At 39.8% G+C, this 15,815-nt stretch overlaps 2 protein-coding genes across 2 annotated transcripts in view; one reads left to right on the forward strand and one right to left on the reverse strand.

Annotated features, from left to right (window-relative positions):
• Positions 1-10,145, forward strand: part of HAUS2 (HAUS augmin like complex subunit 2) — a 21,873-nt gene extending 11,728 nt beyond the window's left edge. Inside the window, exons 2-6 of the mRNA XM_036734780.1 lie at positions 1,041-1,133; positions 1,477-1,546; positions 3,149-3,281; positions 7,732-7,840; positions 8,135-10,145. Of these exons, the coding sequence (XP_036590675.1) occupies positions 1,041-1,133; positions 1,477-1,546; positions 3,149-3,281; positions 7,732-7,840; positions 8,135-8,287 (558 nt within the window). The 3' untranslated portion in view covers positions 8,288-10,145. The remainder of the gene's footprint in view (positions 1-1,040; positions 1,134-1,476; positions 1,547-3,148; positions 3,282-7,731; positions 7,841-8,134) is intronic.
• Positions 10,146-12,196: 2,051 nt separating this feature from the next.
• LOC118828978 (coiled-coil-helix-coiled-coil-helix domain-containing protein 2-like) lies at positions 12,197-12,752 on the reverse strand. Its single transcript, XM_036735896.1, has one exon. The coding sequence runs from the start codon at positions 12,702-12,704 to the stop codon at positions 12,234-12,236; it is 471 nt and encodes a 156-aa protein (XP_036591791.1). The 5' UTR covers positions 12,705-12,752; the 3' UTR covers positions 12,197-12,233.
• Between the last annotated feature and the right edge of the window lie 3,063 nt (positions 12,753-15,815).

Below are 15,815 nucleotides of genomic sequence, written 5' to 3' on the forward strand. Positions count from 1 at the left end.
ATCATTGGCTATTTAAGGGAGGGTAGAATGTAAGCCTTCTTCTGACACTTGGGGTCAGGCCAGGGCTCCCACTGCCCTTTGGAGATAATTCCCGGCAATGGACTGTTATGTCTGTTATTCGGGGATCAGTCTAGCTAAATTTGGAGTAGGTTGTCATACTGACCTTAGGGTGATAAATTCTCAAATATCACATATTAATTTATAGAAGTGGTTTTGAGCTCCTTTAGGGGAGGAATGTCCACACCAATGAAATGACAACCCCTTAGAGTATTGAAGAAAGTTGGGGAGATAGAAATTAATGCTGAAAAGAGGGCAGAAGGCAAAGAAAGGTGATTAGTAAGAGTGCCACTCATTTCTTTTCCTTTACTATTGTTTTACTTTCAGTTGTTGGTTCTAAGACATGGGAAGGATGAGGATGTGAATTTTGACCATTTGTCCTAACCCTCAGCTGATTCCCTGTGCCCTTCTTTTCTGACCCCTTCTTCTAGGAGGAGCTATGACAAGGAGGCAGGAGAGGAGAGCATACCTTTCTCTGGCTCCTGGGACAAGAGGGTGGTCTAAAACTAGTTTCACGTACTTGATATCTCTTTTTCTTTTTGAGAAAAATGTGGCCAAATTTTCTTTAACCTAAAAGGGCAAGTACACTTGTGAAACTTTACACCTAGTAACCCCAAGGAGATTAAAGAAATCAGGGATAGATTATGATTTGGAAGAGTAGAAGAACTGGGATTTTCGGATAACTCCAGGGTTAGTATCCTCAATTGGGAATGTATGACTAATAACATACATTTAAACGTGTGCATATTCATTCCTATGCATAAATTCTGCTGGTTGGTTCTGTATTCTTATCTTAAAGATAATTGCGTAATTACCTTTATAAGTAGTAGATGTTTTGAAAAACTGGAGATACATGTTGCTTCATTTATACACAATTCTGTTTAGATACAGAGTTGATTGTGCCCCACAGAAATTCCTTCTGGTACTTTCCTATGGTTTTTGACTTTGTTAATTTTGTGCTGTCTTCTGTTCTCTCGTAATAGGAGACACTAGATTCATGTAAGAGTCCTGCTCCATTTTTTGTAAATTTCTCCAGAATCAAACAGATTAAAGATATGGAAGCTGAAATCAGACAGGTAAAGCCTTCAATTTTGACATGTGATAGTATCCGTTTTTACTTTCCAGTTTTGCCAGAAAGAAAACCTTGCTGATTCTAAAAGCAACAGTCCTCCTTTCCTCCTTGCCTTATTACCCACCCCCACCCCTACCCCGGGGGAATATGTTACTAAATTACAAGAGGTTTGGCCAGAATATCTTCTTTCTATTTGCTTAGCCTCTCCTCTCCTCTCCTGTCCTTCCCCCTCTTTCCAGTGAAACCTATCAGCAGCATGGCCCAAGCGCTATATTTTTACCCATGTGTGATTCTTTTTTCCCAAGCTACTTTCTGAAGAAGCCAAATGTTATTTTTGTCTTTTGTAGAAGACCTTGGAAATTGAACTCTTAACACTAGAAAAGGATACAGCAGATGTTGTAGATCCTTTCTTTCTAGGTAAGTGGTTTTAGTTAAACAGACAGTTGCTAGACATTTCAACCGTCTTTTGATTATCTGTGCTAATAGGAGAGAGTAAGCACCTTTAAGTAAAACTGTAAAATGACAAGGCATAACACTGTACAATGTCATTTCTGTGAAACCTGGGCTCTTGTAATGTCATTGTTCTATATCTTATCTGACATCTGAGCACTACAGGTAGCAAACAGGAACAAATGATTGATGAGTACAAAACCTCCTTTATTGGTAGTTTCAACCTCACTATTTGCCCTTAACTTTTACAAGTATGGCCAAAAAGTTAACAGTCTTCTCCCCTCATCTCTTACATTCTGATAGAACTTTAAAAAAAAATGAAATTATGAAAAGTTGGGCAGTAGGATATGGTGAAGAGATACAAAGGGTGTAACTCTTTCCATAAGCCATTTTAGTCTTACAAAGTTAATTTATATACGCAATCTAAATTAAAGGACATCAAAATGAAAAATGTCTACAAAATGTAGAAAGATGAGCAATTCTTGGATTTCTTTTGATAATGAAGAAAAAGATAAAAGTGAATTGTACACACTGTGTTCCTAGTCTAATGGCTTATTTATTTAAATCAAATATGAAGAACTTTCAGTCCTATACTTAATTTCATCTGGTCTGTGGGGCAAGCAAGTTCCAGTTTGTTGTAACCCTATTTATGTACAAATAATGTAAGAGTGTGTGTGTGTGTGTGTGTGTGTGTGTGTGTAATTGGGGGATTCAATATGACTTAAATTTTTGAACCACAGTATCCTTTAAAAAGCATTCTCAGGTTAAGAACCCTAAGAATGAATTAGTAATTGATTTTTTGAATGCCTTAAGTTCACAGTTCTGATAAATGAGTTTCTGTTTCATAAATGATACTTTGGAGTTATAAAGGAAGTACAAGATATAGGTCCTGTCTTTAGAAAGTCGGTACTACAGAGATTGGACAAATAGAGTACTTAGCTATACATGAATGTGAATGATTGAAATACAAACATACAAACATCTTGCTCTGGAGATATGTAGACCTACATGCTAAATAATTCTGAGCAAGTGAAAAGAATGAGATTCGATGTTGAAGAATGGGGAAAAGTGTTTCACCTAGGAGAAATAATAAAGCCAATGACCCAGAAATCAAGCGTAAATGAATGGTGGTAGGTCTGTTTGCCTAGATAGAACAGAGCACTTCAGCTTCAAAGTAGACAAAAATTATAATTATCAAAGAATTGTGAGAGTGGAGAAGAGAACATGGTCGCCAATTTTCATGTGAAGTAGTAAGCAATTGTAAACCACAGTAGGATTCTAAGAAAGAGTATTGAGAGAATTGAAACAGCACTTAAGATAATTGATTCTTGCTGCATTGTTAGAATACCGGATCTGTGAAGGCAGAGTTCATATATGAGAACTAGGTGTTGCTGTAATATCAGAAAAGGGGTAGATTTGAGAAAGGGGAAATAGTTGGGATTTGGATTAAGGGTAGGGAGGATTGAGAGTCACTTAAGATAAAATCACTGCTAATGATGAAGTGAGAAGAAATGATTAGCAATCTCATAGTGAACATCCTTTACCCTGCTTCCTCTTTGGTTTATAAAGCTCAAAAGTGTGAGACTCTGCAAAGCATGAATCAGCACTTGGAGACTGTACTGAAGGAGAAGAGGGCCCTCCGACATCGACTGATGAAGCCCCTGTGCCAGGAGAACTTGCCTATAGAGGCCATTTACCACAGGTCAGGCCTTGGGAAATTCAAGTTATGGGTCTGTATTATTTTGTAAGCTGCTGTCTAACTCATGGATAAGTACCTTTAGTGACGTGGAATAAACTTATATAGGACTTGAAAGTTCACAAAGGATTTTCTTTACCCTCACCCTGTGAGGTGAGCAGTGTAAATAGTATTATCTCCATTTTGTATCCAAGGCAACCGAGGCTCAGAGAGGTTAAGCCACTTGGATAAGTCCACACATCTAATCAAGATCAGTGCCCAGGGTGTAAACAAAGGCCTTCACGTTGCAAGACCAGCACCTTCCTATAGAGTCATAGTCAGAGGAGTTAGGACTAGAAAGGAGGTAATAGATCCTCTAGTCCAGCGGTTCTTAAGTTTGTTTGTGTCATGGACTACTTTGGCAGTCTAGTGAAGCCCATAGGCCCCATTTCAGAAGAATGTTTTTAAATAATCGAAGAAAATGCTAAATTTCAGTTACAAGTTTGTGAAAATAATGATGTAATTTTCTCCCCATTCAAGTTCAGAGACCTCCTAATGTAGTACAACCCTTCTTTATAAATGAGAAACTGACATTGAGAAGGTAAAGAGATATATAACATGTGTGTGTGTATACACACATATATAGACATACATATATGTATATATACATACCTGCACACACACACACACACGTATGTATTTACACACGCACACAAATAGCAAGCAGATTCAGAATCCAAACCCAGTGCCTTTTCTCCTTCACTGCGTTGCCTTTTATTTGGTGTTACTAAAATTTTCTTTGATCAATGTCGTTGGTGGTTTTTCTCCGTGGAGATTTTTGAAAGTGACAATATGCTGAGCCTGAAAGTGAAAACAATCTTTCTTTTTCATGATAGTGGCTGTAGTTGGTGATTTTCAAGGCATTTATTCATTCATTGGTTTTGTACAAGGCATTTTTCTGGGTCACTGGGAGAAATACAAAGATAAAGAAGACAGACCTCGAAGAGTTTAGTTATTGTATAATTATGACAACTATGAGCATGACCAATTAAAAAAACCTATACTAAGTATATAAGGGAGGTACCAATGAAATATCTGGGGCATTCATAGTGGGCAGAAATCATTTCCAGCCGGGGGGATTGCTAAAGGTTTTGGACGGGAAAGAGCATTTGACTAGGTCTGGAAGGAAGTGCGTTACAGCAGAACAAGTACTGGATTTGGAGTTAGGGGATACCTGGATTTAAATTCCATCTCTGACACTTTTGTGTCACAATTTCATTGATCAATAAGCACCTGCTATGTGTCAACCATTATAGTAGGTACTGGTGATAAAAATATAAAAATAAGCCCCTCTCTGCCCTCTAGGAGTTCTGATTTTTTCTGTTCTTTATTTTAAATAGTGCTTTATTTTCTTCCAATTACATGTAAAGACAATTTTTAACATTCATTTAAAAAAATTGAGTTCAAATTTTTCTCCCTTCAGCCCTTCCCTCTCTTCCCCCTCAAACAGTAAGCAATTTGATCTAGGTTGTTATATATGTGCAATCTTGTAAAACATATTTCCATATTAGTCATGTTGTAAAAGAAGAAACAGACCCAAAAGAAAAAAAACACAAAAAAATAAAGTGAAAATAGTATGCTTCAATCTGCATTCAGACTTTCATCAGTTCTTTCTCTGAATATAGATTGATTTTCCATCATTAGTCCTTTGGAATTGTAGGAGCTTTGATTTTACAAAGAAGAGACAATATTGTCACAGATCAATAAATATAGCATGTATCTGTCTATACATGTGTGTATATACATACATACATACACACACATAAGATAAAAGGTGATTCAGTGTGTGGAACATTAACAATTGGGGAGATTTAGAAAAGACAGACATCCTTGAAGAGGGTGGCATTGGATCTGAGCTCTAAAGGACTGTAGGGATTTTAATAGTTGGAGATGAGGAGGGAGAGCATTCTAGGCATGGGGAGGGGCAGTGTTTGCAAAGGAATGGAGGCAAGAGATGAAATACTGTCTGTGGATAGGAGCAAGTAATCCAATTTGGCTAAATTGTAGAATGCTTCAGGGAGCATAATCAGGAATCAGATAGTGAAGGGCACAAGTGCTAAATGGGAGTTTGAGTTTTACCCTGGAGGAGTCAGTAAATGTGTTCCCATCTGCCTTTTCTTCTAACTATTCAAAACATGAAAGTCATCTATACAAGAATTGAGGGCATTTTTTCAGTGAGGTTACTAGTAAGAAATAAGCAGACTTTAGAAATCTTTCTTCAGCATTGAACCACATTTTTGCCATTTCATGATTAACAGAAAGAGAAAGTGAGATCGTGTTGTGCTTATTGTTCATTGGTTACCAAAAAGCATCAATTTGATTTAGTAGAACAGATGGCCTCCTTACAGACTCTTTTATTTTAGAGTGTCTCTACTTCAAGATCACTCAGTACTCTTTGAAAGATGTTAACAGAAATAACTCTTGTTTTGTAATCCTCTGAAATAAACATCTGACAAGCAAGTCATCAGATGGAGAGATGCTTGCCAAAGGTATTTGCCCCTGAGGTGGAGCGGATGCAGGGCAGGGGCTGTGTCAAGAAGGATGCTGAGGTCCTTCAGATGCTCCTTTTTCCCCATACATTGTTGATTGCATCAGGCTCCAAAGAGGTCAAGAATCATTCAAACTATTTTGACTTTCCATTTCTACAGGACACATTGTCTTCAAGTGTTTGAAGAGCTATCAAATGGAAGGGGAAGGGTCACATTTAATCTGCACAACCAGGAGTCATGGTTGGAAGTTGCAAAGAGTGAGATTCAGATTTGATGTAGGGGAAAATTTCCTAATTATTAGAGCTGTAAAAAATTGGAATGGACTCCCTTGGAAAACAGCGTATTCCCTCTCAGTGGAGGTCTTTAAGCAAAGGCTGGATGACCACTCATTGGGTGCGTACTCTTGTGGAAGGCGTTCTTGTTGCAGTATGGGTTAGACTAATGACTTCAGATGTCCCTTTCAACTTTTAGATTCTGTGTGACCCTAGGAAAGTGCCGTAAGCTTTCTAAATCTGTTTCCTCATCTGTAAAATGAATATAAGACTTGCATGGCTGGCCTTCTTCAGTAAGTAGGCAAGAACAGCTTCACAGGACTATTGTGAACTAAGTGCTTTGTGAACTTTAAAATGCTATAGAAATATGAACTGTTACTATTTCTGTAGGAAGAAATTTTAAAAGCTGGGATGGAGGTAGAAGTCTAGGTTTAGAGCACTGAATGGGCAGAAGCCTTCCTTAGAACTTAGAAATTAAATTCTGGTTTTTGACTTTAGAAAAGAAGCGAGTTTCATCTTATTTTTAATTATTCCTTTTGTACACCTAGAAGCAGAATGTGTGTGGTAAACAAGGTGCCTTTTCTAGGCTAGGAATTGGAAGACTATGGTTCTAAATGGGCTTTTCCCATTTAATGGTTATAAAAGAGTGGGTGAGGGGCAACTAGGTGGTGCAGTGAGTAGAGCATCAGCCCTGGAGTCAGGAGGACCTGAGTTCAAATTCGGCCTCAGACACTTGACTCACTAGCTATATGACCTTGGTCAAGTCACTTAACCCCAATTGCCCTGCCCTCTAAAAAATAAAACAATGGGTGAGATACTTAATCTTCTCAGCTTTAGTTTTGTTTTCTTCTGAATTGGGATCAGGAAATAACTCCTTTGCTTACCTGCCTCCAAGGGTTTTTGTGAGGATCAGATGAGATGGTATGCGTGGGACTGTTTTGAAAAAAGATATAAAGTTATACAAATATAAGATGTTAAGCAAAAGAACAAAAACTTGAAAATCTGCTTCCTGATATTTTCTCTACCTGTGACTCCTGGCTTAGCTCTGAGCAAATCCTTACCACCCTTTATATTGAAGTTTTTCTCACTTGGCAGTAAAATAATTCATGAATATTAGTGCATTAGTGCATAGGCACATAGGAATGAATAAACACTACAAAGCGCTACCTCCAAGAAGAAATAATTATTTTAAAGTGTTTGTGATTACACACATCTCAGAATGGTTTTTAAATGGAGTGTATTACTCTACTCCACCTGCTATTGTGTGGTTTGAAATGGGTCAAAATTGCGGGAGAGTTTTAATTTACATGTATGTACACAAAATTGTTGATTTGAAGTTTGGTGGGCGTTAGATTATTTGTTCTCTTTCTTTTTGGATCTGTAAGAATTAGGTGAATGGACATTTATTTATATGGAACGATAGGGTGTGGCTCCCCTGAAAGACGGGGGAACAGCTAGATTATTTCTGAACCTTTTGATCCATACATTTCTTTAAAAGCCAAGTCTATTATTAAGCTATAGGATAGGTTTTAATCCTTTCATCCGAAATCAGAAGTTCCAGGAGAAGGAAGAATTAAAACCAAATCCAGAAAATAATTTTGCTTTAAGTATAGTTGCCATCCCTCTCCCCCATCATGATTTCTGACTCTTTCCTAGGTATGTGGTACAATTGCTGGAGCTGGCAGTGATTTTCATTGAGAAACTAGAAGCCCATATTGAGGCCATACGAAACATTCCTTGTTTAAACTCTAGTGTGAAAAATATGGTAAGTACACTTTTGGCACCATATTTTCTTATTATTTTTGTTCTGCTTTAGTTCATTTGTATAAACTACTGCATGTAGCTCTTGTTCAGCTTTAAGCATGTAGTTTACTTTTTGAAGTTCACATATTCACTTTAAATCATGCTTTTTCAGAAGTTAGGTCTTTTGTTCATATAATAAACTGCCTTATAACTTTGAAGTTTTGAATATTAGTGTTTAATTTTCATACCTTAAACTTGTATACCCTACATATTCACTTATATGTATTTTCTCATGTCTTCTTTTCCAATATTTTAGGATAGGGCTTTGACAAAAATGAGTGTCTTGGAGGGAGAGACAGAAGAACTGATAGAAAATATACTGAAATGGAAAGAGCAACAAAAGCAAATTTCTTCTTCTATCACCAAAATATTTTCTGGCGATCTTTTCAAAAAAAGCATGAGACTGTAATCCCTCATCTACCTTTCTAATCCAGAACTCAGGGCCTGCTGATAGTTGATGCCAAGTGACCACCAACTATTTTATTTTTCTTTACTTATGTGTATGACTGTTGGCCATTCATAGTTGACTATAATGAGAGAATTTATAGACTGGCTTGCTAATTGTATTCATGAAACCTCTTTTTTCTTAGTTTTATTTGGGGTTGACCATGACCAACGTTGATTTTACTTCTTTTTTTCCATGTAAATGGAATAAGAGGTATTAACATGAAGAAGAGTGCATTTCATTCTTACTGGCAGCACCTGAACATGGCAAGACAGCAATTACATATGCATTTATATACAAGTTACTATGCTCACAACAGGCCATCCAAAATAGTAAAAATCTTTACAAACAAAAAGCTCCAGAATTAGGAAAGCTCCTTGAATCTGACATGGCCTGTACTGCTTTTGGATCTGACTCACGGGTCATCAGCAACCTCTTAGTCCTTGAGGGAGAAGAAGAAAGGCTGAGTAGGTTGGCAATTGGCCCTGGCAGGTCTAAAGGGATAGTAATCAAGGAAGAAAAGGAACTAGAAACAAGTGAGACCAAGAGAAAAGGGAGAAGAAAGAGGTGTGGACGGTGGGAAGTGGTGCCAAGAATTGTTTCAGACTACATGCAGTCCTACTAGTGCCATAACTGTCCTCTTGTATTTTTGGTTTTCTTTTTTATTAAATAAAAAAGAATTGATGTGCTTCTGCTGCTCTGATGTCTGCCTTTGTATCTCAGCACCACTACCCATGTATGCAGAAGATTCCATTTTTAAATATGCTGACTTTATGTAGGTTCACAATACCTCCTTGTAGCATAGGACTTTACTACACAATGTAATGTATGAAGTAATTAGCTATTGAACCCAGTCCCTTTTTGGAAAAATTTTCCTGGTAAATTAATGAGCAGTCACATGTTGAAATGATGGTTTTGATCATAATTATTTCTGTTGTTACTCATCTTAAAACTATCAGTGGGATGGGACTGGTCTCTAACCCATGGGTGGCTGGAGCCACATAGAGCAGGCTAGAGACAGGAAAGTCAGGAATCAAGCAGAAGTTTAATTTTGAAGTGAGGGAAAAGGCTTCCAAGCAAGGAGGCAATTTAGACCCATGTGCTGGGGCCTTGCTCCTAGTGGGGGGACCCAGGGCAGCGTGGGGAGATCTCAATGTTACACCAATGGCTATGCAGTGAGCTGTAGCCATGACAATGAGAGTTAACAGCAATAAAGATACAAGTTTGATTCATAGCAGGGCTTCATGACCCAAACGTGGTACTTGTCTGAGCTCAGAGAACACCTGCTGCTAGTTAAAGCAATACAATAATGATGTGATTTTGCCAGAGGGCGAATGCAAAGGATTGTTGCTATGCCAAGCTCAGGGCACAGCCTGCTTGCTGGGCCTTAGCTCACGTCCTCTAATATCTTGACTAAACAAAACCCATTATCTCCAGAAATACCTCAGCATCGGTCTTTGTGTCTGACTATCACTGTAAGGATTTTTCTCAATGCGATCGAGATTTATTGTTAGCTGATTTTTATGTCTATCCTTTGCATATGTTTCCATATGCCTATTCTTTTGTTTTTAAATTTTTTTATTACTACGAACTTAATAAAGTCAACAAATATGAACATTTCTCTATACAAAGAAGAACAGAAAAAGAGAAAAGCATATAAAATTGTAAATCTCTACTCTGTACAGTAATTGTGAGCTCTCTTCATTAGTTTGTCATCTCCTTTAGGGCAGGGACTTATTTTTGTGTTTCTTTGTATCCTCAGAGCTTAGTACTGTGTCTGGCATATAGTAAGTGCCTAATAAATGCTTCTCAACTTGATTGTACAACTTGTGGCTTGGGTTTTTCTTTTTTTTGGGGTAGTTGTTAGTCAATCCAAATTGTTAATTTAGTTTTGTTCTCTAGCGTCTTTTTGTTTCTATTATGTGGAGGTAATCTTGGGCTCTGAATCAGCGCTACTTAAACTGTGGGTTGCGATCCTACAACGGGGTCTTGAAAAATTTGGCAGCAGTAAAAGGTTTCTTAACATGCGACGACCAAAAATTAACTCGGAATCAAACACGTAAGCAATATGAATCCGAGGTATTTCTGGCAGTTATTGCCCGAATGCAACTTACTGCAGCCTTGGTTCTGAACACAAAGCATATACATTTTGGAGGGCAGCTGCCCTCAAGCCACACAACACCGACAACCCACTGCCGAACTACAAAAAGGGGTCACCAGTGGACAAAGTTTAAGAAAGCCCTGCTCTAGATGACTGTGCCAGTTTGGGCAAGTTCTAAAAATATAAATTTACTTTTTTCATCTGAAAGGGACCATGACTATATAGCTTTCTAATCCAACACCTTCACTTCCCACATTAGGAAATTGAGGTCCACAGAGGTTAAGGTGACTTGAACATAATGCAACAAATTATGTTTTTTTTTAGTTATCCTAATTCTAAGGGTTTCCCTCTCCCTTCTTTTGGCCGTGGTTCCTTATTTATCTGTTTGCTTACAGGAAGGAGCTGGTTCCATTAGGAAGGGCTTGAAGCCTAAGGGCAGGATTTATCAACTGGTGAATGTCATGGACTCATGTCTCTGATCCAGCTACCTTGGATATGAGAATGCTTTGGTTCAAGTGTGTTCACATAAGTTGTTACAGGAAGCAGCTTATATGGCTTGGCGAATATTGGTGCCTCTTCTGTTTGCTGACTGCTTCTGAATGGAAGAGCAGTGAGGTGGCGAATTGGATCAAGTGTAGGGCCTGAAGTCAGGAAGATTCATCTTCCTGAATTCAAACCCAGCTCAGAGACTTACTAGTTGTGCAACCCTGGGCAAGTCACTTAACCTTGTTTGCCTCAGTTTCCTCATCTGTAAAATAAGCTGGAGAAGGAAATGGCAAACCCCTCGAGTACCTCTACCAAGAAAATCTCAAATGGGGTCACGAAGTCTCAGACATGACTGAAAGAACTATTATAAATCAAATACTGTACAGTTGCATCAGTGTCATGTGATCGTTTGACTTAGGTGGAATTGACTTGGTAAGGTGGCTGCTCCACCTACCCTCCTCCCTGTCAGTCCAAGCATCTAAGCCAAACCAAGAACAACCTGGGTGACAAAACTCTTGTCCTAGAACCCTGCCCATCTGAAAGTTCCTGGGGCTTTCTATGCCTTGGTCCCTCAGATTTTTGTTAGCCTCCTCAAGCCCTGATTTTTAAGCCAGCAGCACCGCCATTTGCTTTTGTGATGGGAGGAGAAAAATGCTTAGGCTGGGCACTGGCAAACCAGGTCCTCCTCATGAGAAGGCTGCTTACTTCCTTGGGCTAGCGCCATATATAAAGGCTGGGGAAAGGGGTGCATTTTGAAGCCACTTGGGAAGTAAAGTCTTTCCCAGCTTAACCCCTTGCTCAGCATTTCCAGTGCAGCCACCAGGTATTGGGGAAGCAATTTCCCCTTAAACTTAAGTTCCTTCTGAAAAAGAAAGTAATGGTATCTTTAGTAAATTGTAAGTGAGAACCAAAACATGAAAAAGTTTTAGACCACACACTACTAATACCTTCCATTAGTAGAGGGGAGTTCTCTTTGTTATCTCTAATTGTCATTTTTCTGAATTTCTGCCTTATGAACTCACTTTAGACCCTAACCTTACGTAAAATTTGTGCACCTAAACCAGAACTCAATTTTGTTTTTTGGAGGTAATTGGGTAAGTGACTCATAGCTAGTGTCTGAGGCTGCATTTGAACTCAGGTCCTTGGTGTTCTATCCATTTCACCACCTAGCTGCCCCCAGAGCTTAATTTTTAAAGGCAAAGTGGTTTAGTGTAGAGAAAAGATGGAGATTTATCAATGAAGATAGATTAAAAAAATTAATTCCCTGAAAGGAAAATGGTCTTCAGAGTTGATTTTTCCATTTCTTCCTTCTGAAGGTCTCAATTAGGCTAATCCGTTTGCAAACCTGCACTGCTTCAGCACCTCGCTAAAGCCCTCACACAGCTTGAGGTCACCCTGGTTCTGGGCACACTCTAAGAACTGCTTCATCTCATAGTGGCAGGGACCAAACTGCTGCTGCTGTTGCTGGTACGCTGGCTGGGCTGCCTGAGGCTCCTGGTAGGTGATATCAGGCCTTGCAGGCTCAGCACTGCTCCCACCACCGAAGCCACTAGTAATGGCATGACCAATAGTGTGGCCCACAGCTGAGCCCACTGCAACTCCTGCTGCCGTGGTAGCCATCTGGGCCATCAAACCCGGCTGCTTGGGTGCAGCAGCAGGAGGGGCAACCGCAGATGGTGGTACTGCTGCTGGAGGATGAGCTGCTGGTGCTGGTGCTGGTGCAGCTCTCATTGGGGGTGCCCGACTGGCCGGGGGGGCCATCCGGGAGGTCCGGCTCCTGCTTCCACGCGGCATAGTCGACTCCTAGGGGGTAGAGGTCCTGGGGAGAAGTGAAAGGCGAGAAGCTGCCGACTGTATTACTTTTTGAAAACCAAGTCTTGCCTCAAGGTGGCACCACAGGAGTATTTTTTGTTGTTGAATCATTTCTGTGATCTCATTGGGAGTGCTTTTGTTTTCGGCAGACATGGAGTGCTTTGCCATTTTCTTCTCCATCACATTTTACAGGTGAGGAAACTGAGGCAAACAGGGTTAAGCGACTTGCCCAGTGTCACACAGCTAGTAGGTGTCTGAGGTCAGATTTTAATCCAAGTCCTCCTGACTCCAGGGCCAGCATACACTCTTTCTCTTAGCTTGTGGACACCATCTATGTTTATACTATGCTTAGCTTCTGGGAAAACAAACATTTGCAAAGAGGCACGTGGGAACCATGAAAAACCACAGGAATAATTTTAAAGCCAGTTTGCTTCAACTGATGTCTTTTATCTTCTTGAAAGTGATACACTGTTGCTTTTAGGCAGACACAACCAACAAGTTCCCCCCTCTTCGCATTCCCCCCACACACTTTTTTTTGTCGTTAGATTATATCAGATGTGGAACCTGTATAAATCTGACAAAATTCATACTAAAGTATAAATGACTGCTTGGTGCTTTGATGGGATAACTTTCTCCCTTTCTGCACTTAAGAAGAATGGCTTTATTATTCAAAAGTAGGTCTCTCCTGAGGAATTTCAGCAGGGCAACATAGGCAGACCTAAAGAAGGGGCACTTTTAGGGCTCCTGTGGACAGTTGAGAACTAGGAGGCCATCTAAGGAATATAAGCTCCTTGCAGGCAGAGACTTTTGTTTTTTGCCTTTGGATCCCCTGACTAGGCACACGGTGCTACCTTTGTTAAATAGAAATGAGGTAGATTTTTGCCATTGAAAATTGTGTTTGTCCTTCATTTTCAAAGAGGACCATGAATGACATCAGGGAAATGATGACATGACTTGCAGTTGACTATGATTTGAGTGAGGGAGGGCTGTGCAAGGTCACCAGCTTCATTTTCTCCTCCAGAGCCATCTGCGTCCAGTGGCCTGCTTTCATCAGGAGGACTGAAAATGACCCAGGATGCAATGGGAGACCCTGGCCCTTTTAGGATAAGGCCTTTTCTTGCACTCAGAGTGAGGTAATGCCCATTCAGTGAATAGGCCTCTTTAAAAACTGAGTCCCTTTAAGAAGATGGCCCCTTTAATTAGAAAAAAGAAAGAGGAAAAAAAATCAAGCTGGGAGGGATAGACCCTCAGGGTTGCTGTTCCAAAGAGAAACTGTTACCATTGACATTCACTCTAAGGCCAGAGGGCCCAACATATAGCCCTCCCTCACTCAAATCAAAGTCAACAAGTCATGTCATCATTTCCCTGAAGTCATGGTCCTCTTCGAAAAGGAAGGACAAACACAACCTGTGAGTAGACCGAACTGCCTGAAAGGGGACCCAGCTAGTTGGGTAACCCAACTCGTCCTCTCCCTCTCCTCCCCTTCCTGCTTCTCCTCCTCCTCCTCCCTTTTCTCCTTCCCCTCCTCTTCCTCCTCCTCCTCCTCTCCAAAGGAAGGTAAATGTTGATGGCCAGAAGCTGCCCACTTAATTTGGAGTTTACTGGCTAGATTTCTTTCTTCCTTCCTTCCTCCCTCCCTCCCTCCCTTCCTTCCTTCACAGCAGTGGAGTTTCCTTTCATCACCAGACATGTCCACAGCTGAGCTTCCTTTCGGCTTTGGCCTAGCAGCTTCATTAGTACTGGAGCTATTTGTAGTTGTCCTCTGCCCCTCTCCAGTGGCATATTGGACACCTTCTGACCCAAGGGGCTCATCTTCTGATGTCATCTGTTTTATAGACTCATCTTCCTGAGTTAAAACCCAGCCTCAGACATAACTGAGGAAAGAAAGAAAGGGAAAGGAGAAAGGGAAAAGATACATCCAACTGAATGCAGAATTCTAGAGAATAGCAAGGAGAGATAAGAAGGTTTATTCAAATGACCAATGCAAAGAAATAGAAGAAAACCGCAGAATAGGAAAGACAAGAACTCTCTTCAAGAAAACTGGAGATGTCAAGGGATCATTTCATGCAAAAATGGGCATGATAAAAGACAAAAATGGGAGAGATTTAACAGAAGCAGAAGAGGTGGCAAGAACACATAAAAGAACTATAAAAGAAAGATCTTAACATCACTGATAACCAAAATAGTGTAGTTATTGATCTAGAGCCAGACATTCTGGAGAAAAGAGTCAAGTGGGTCAGTGGAAGCATTACTAACAATAGGGTTAGTGGAGGTGATGGAATTCCAGCTGAGTTGCCCTAAAAGATGATGCTATTAAGGTGCTGCACTCAATATGCCAGGACATTCGGAGAACACAACAGTGTCCACTAGATTGGAAAAGATCAGTTTATGTTTTAATCCTAAAGAAACACAATGCCAAGGAATGTCTGAATTACCGAACAATTGTTTTCATTTCACATGCCAGCAAGGTTATCCTTACGATTCTGCAAGCTTGGCTTCAGTAATGTGTGAACTAAGAATTTCCAGAAGAGCAGGCTGGTTTTCAAAGAGGCGGAGGAACTAAAGACCAAATTCCCAACATTCACTTCATTATGGAAAAAGCAAGGGAATTCCAGAAAAACATCTACTTTTGCTTCATTGATTATACTAAAGCCTTTGACTATATGGATCACAACAAAATGTGAGAAGCCCTCAAAGAGATGGGAGCACCAGATCATCTTACTTGTCTCCTGAAGAACCTGTATGCAGGTCAAGAAGCAACATTAGGACTGAACGTGGAACAGTTGATTGGTTTAAGATTGGAAAAGAGTAGGACAAGGCTGTATATTGTCACCTTATTTAACTTTTATGCAGTGTATATTATATGAAATGCCAGACTGAATGAATCAAAAGGAATTAAGGTTGCTGGGAGGAATAGCAACAATCTCAGATGTTCAGGTGATACCACTCTGGTGGCAGAAAGTGAAGAAGAATTGAAAAACCTTGATGAGAGTGAAAGAGGAGAGTATGAAAGCTGGCTTGAAACTTTTTTTAAAATTTTTTTTTCCAAGAAAACTATTGTTTTTTTCATCTACATACATATACATATATGTC

The sequence above is a fragment of the Trichosurus vulpecula genome, chromosome 8, assembly GCF_011100635.1.
Source record: "Trichosurus vulpecula isolate mTriVul1 chromosome 8, mTriVul1.pri, whole genome shotgun sequence".
In the NCBI taxonomy this organism is placed as follows: domain Eukaryota; kingdom Metazoa; phylum Chordata; class Mammalia; order Diprotodontia; family Phalangeridae; genus Trichosurus; species Trichosurus vulpecula.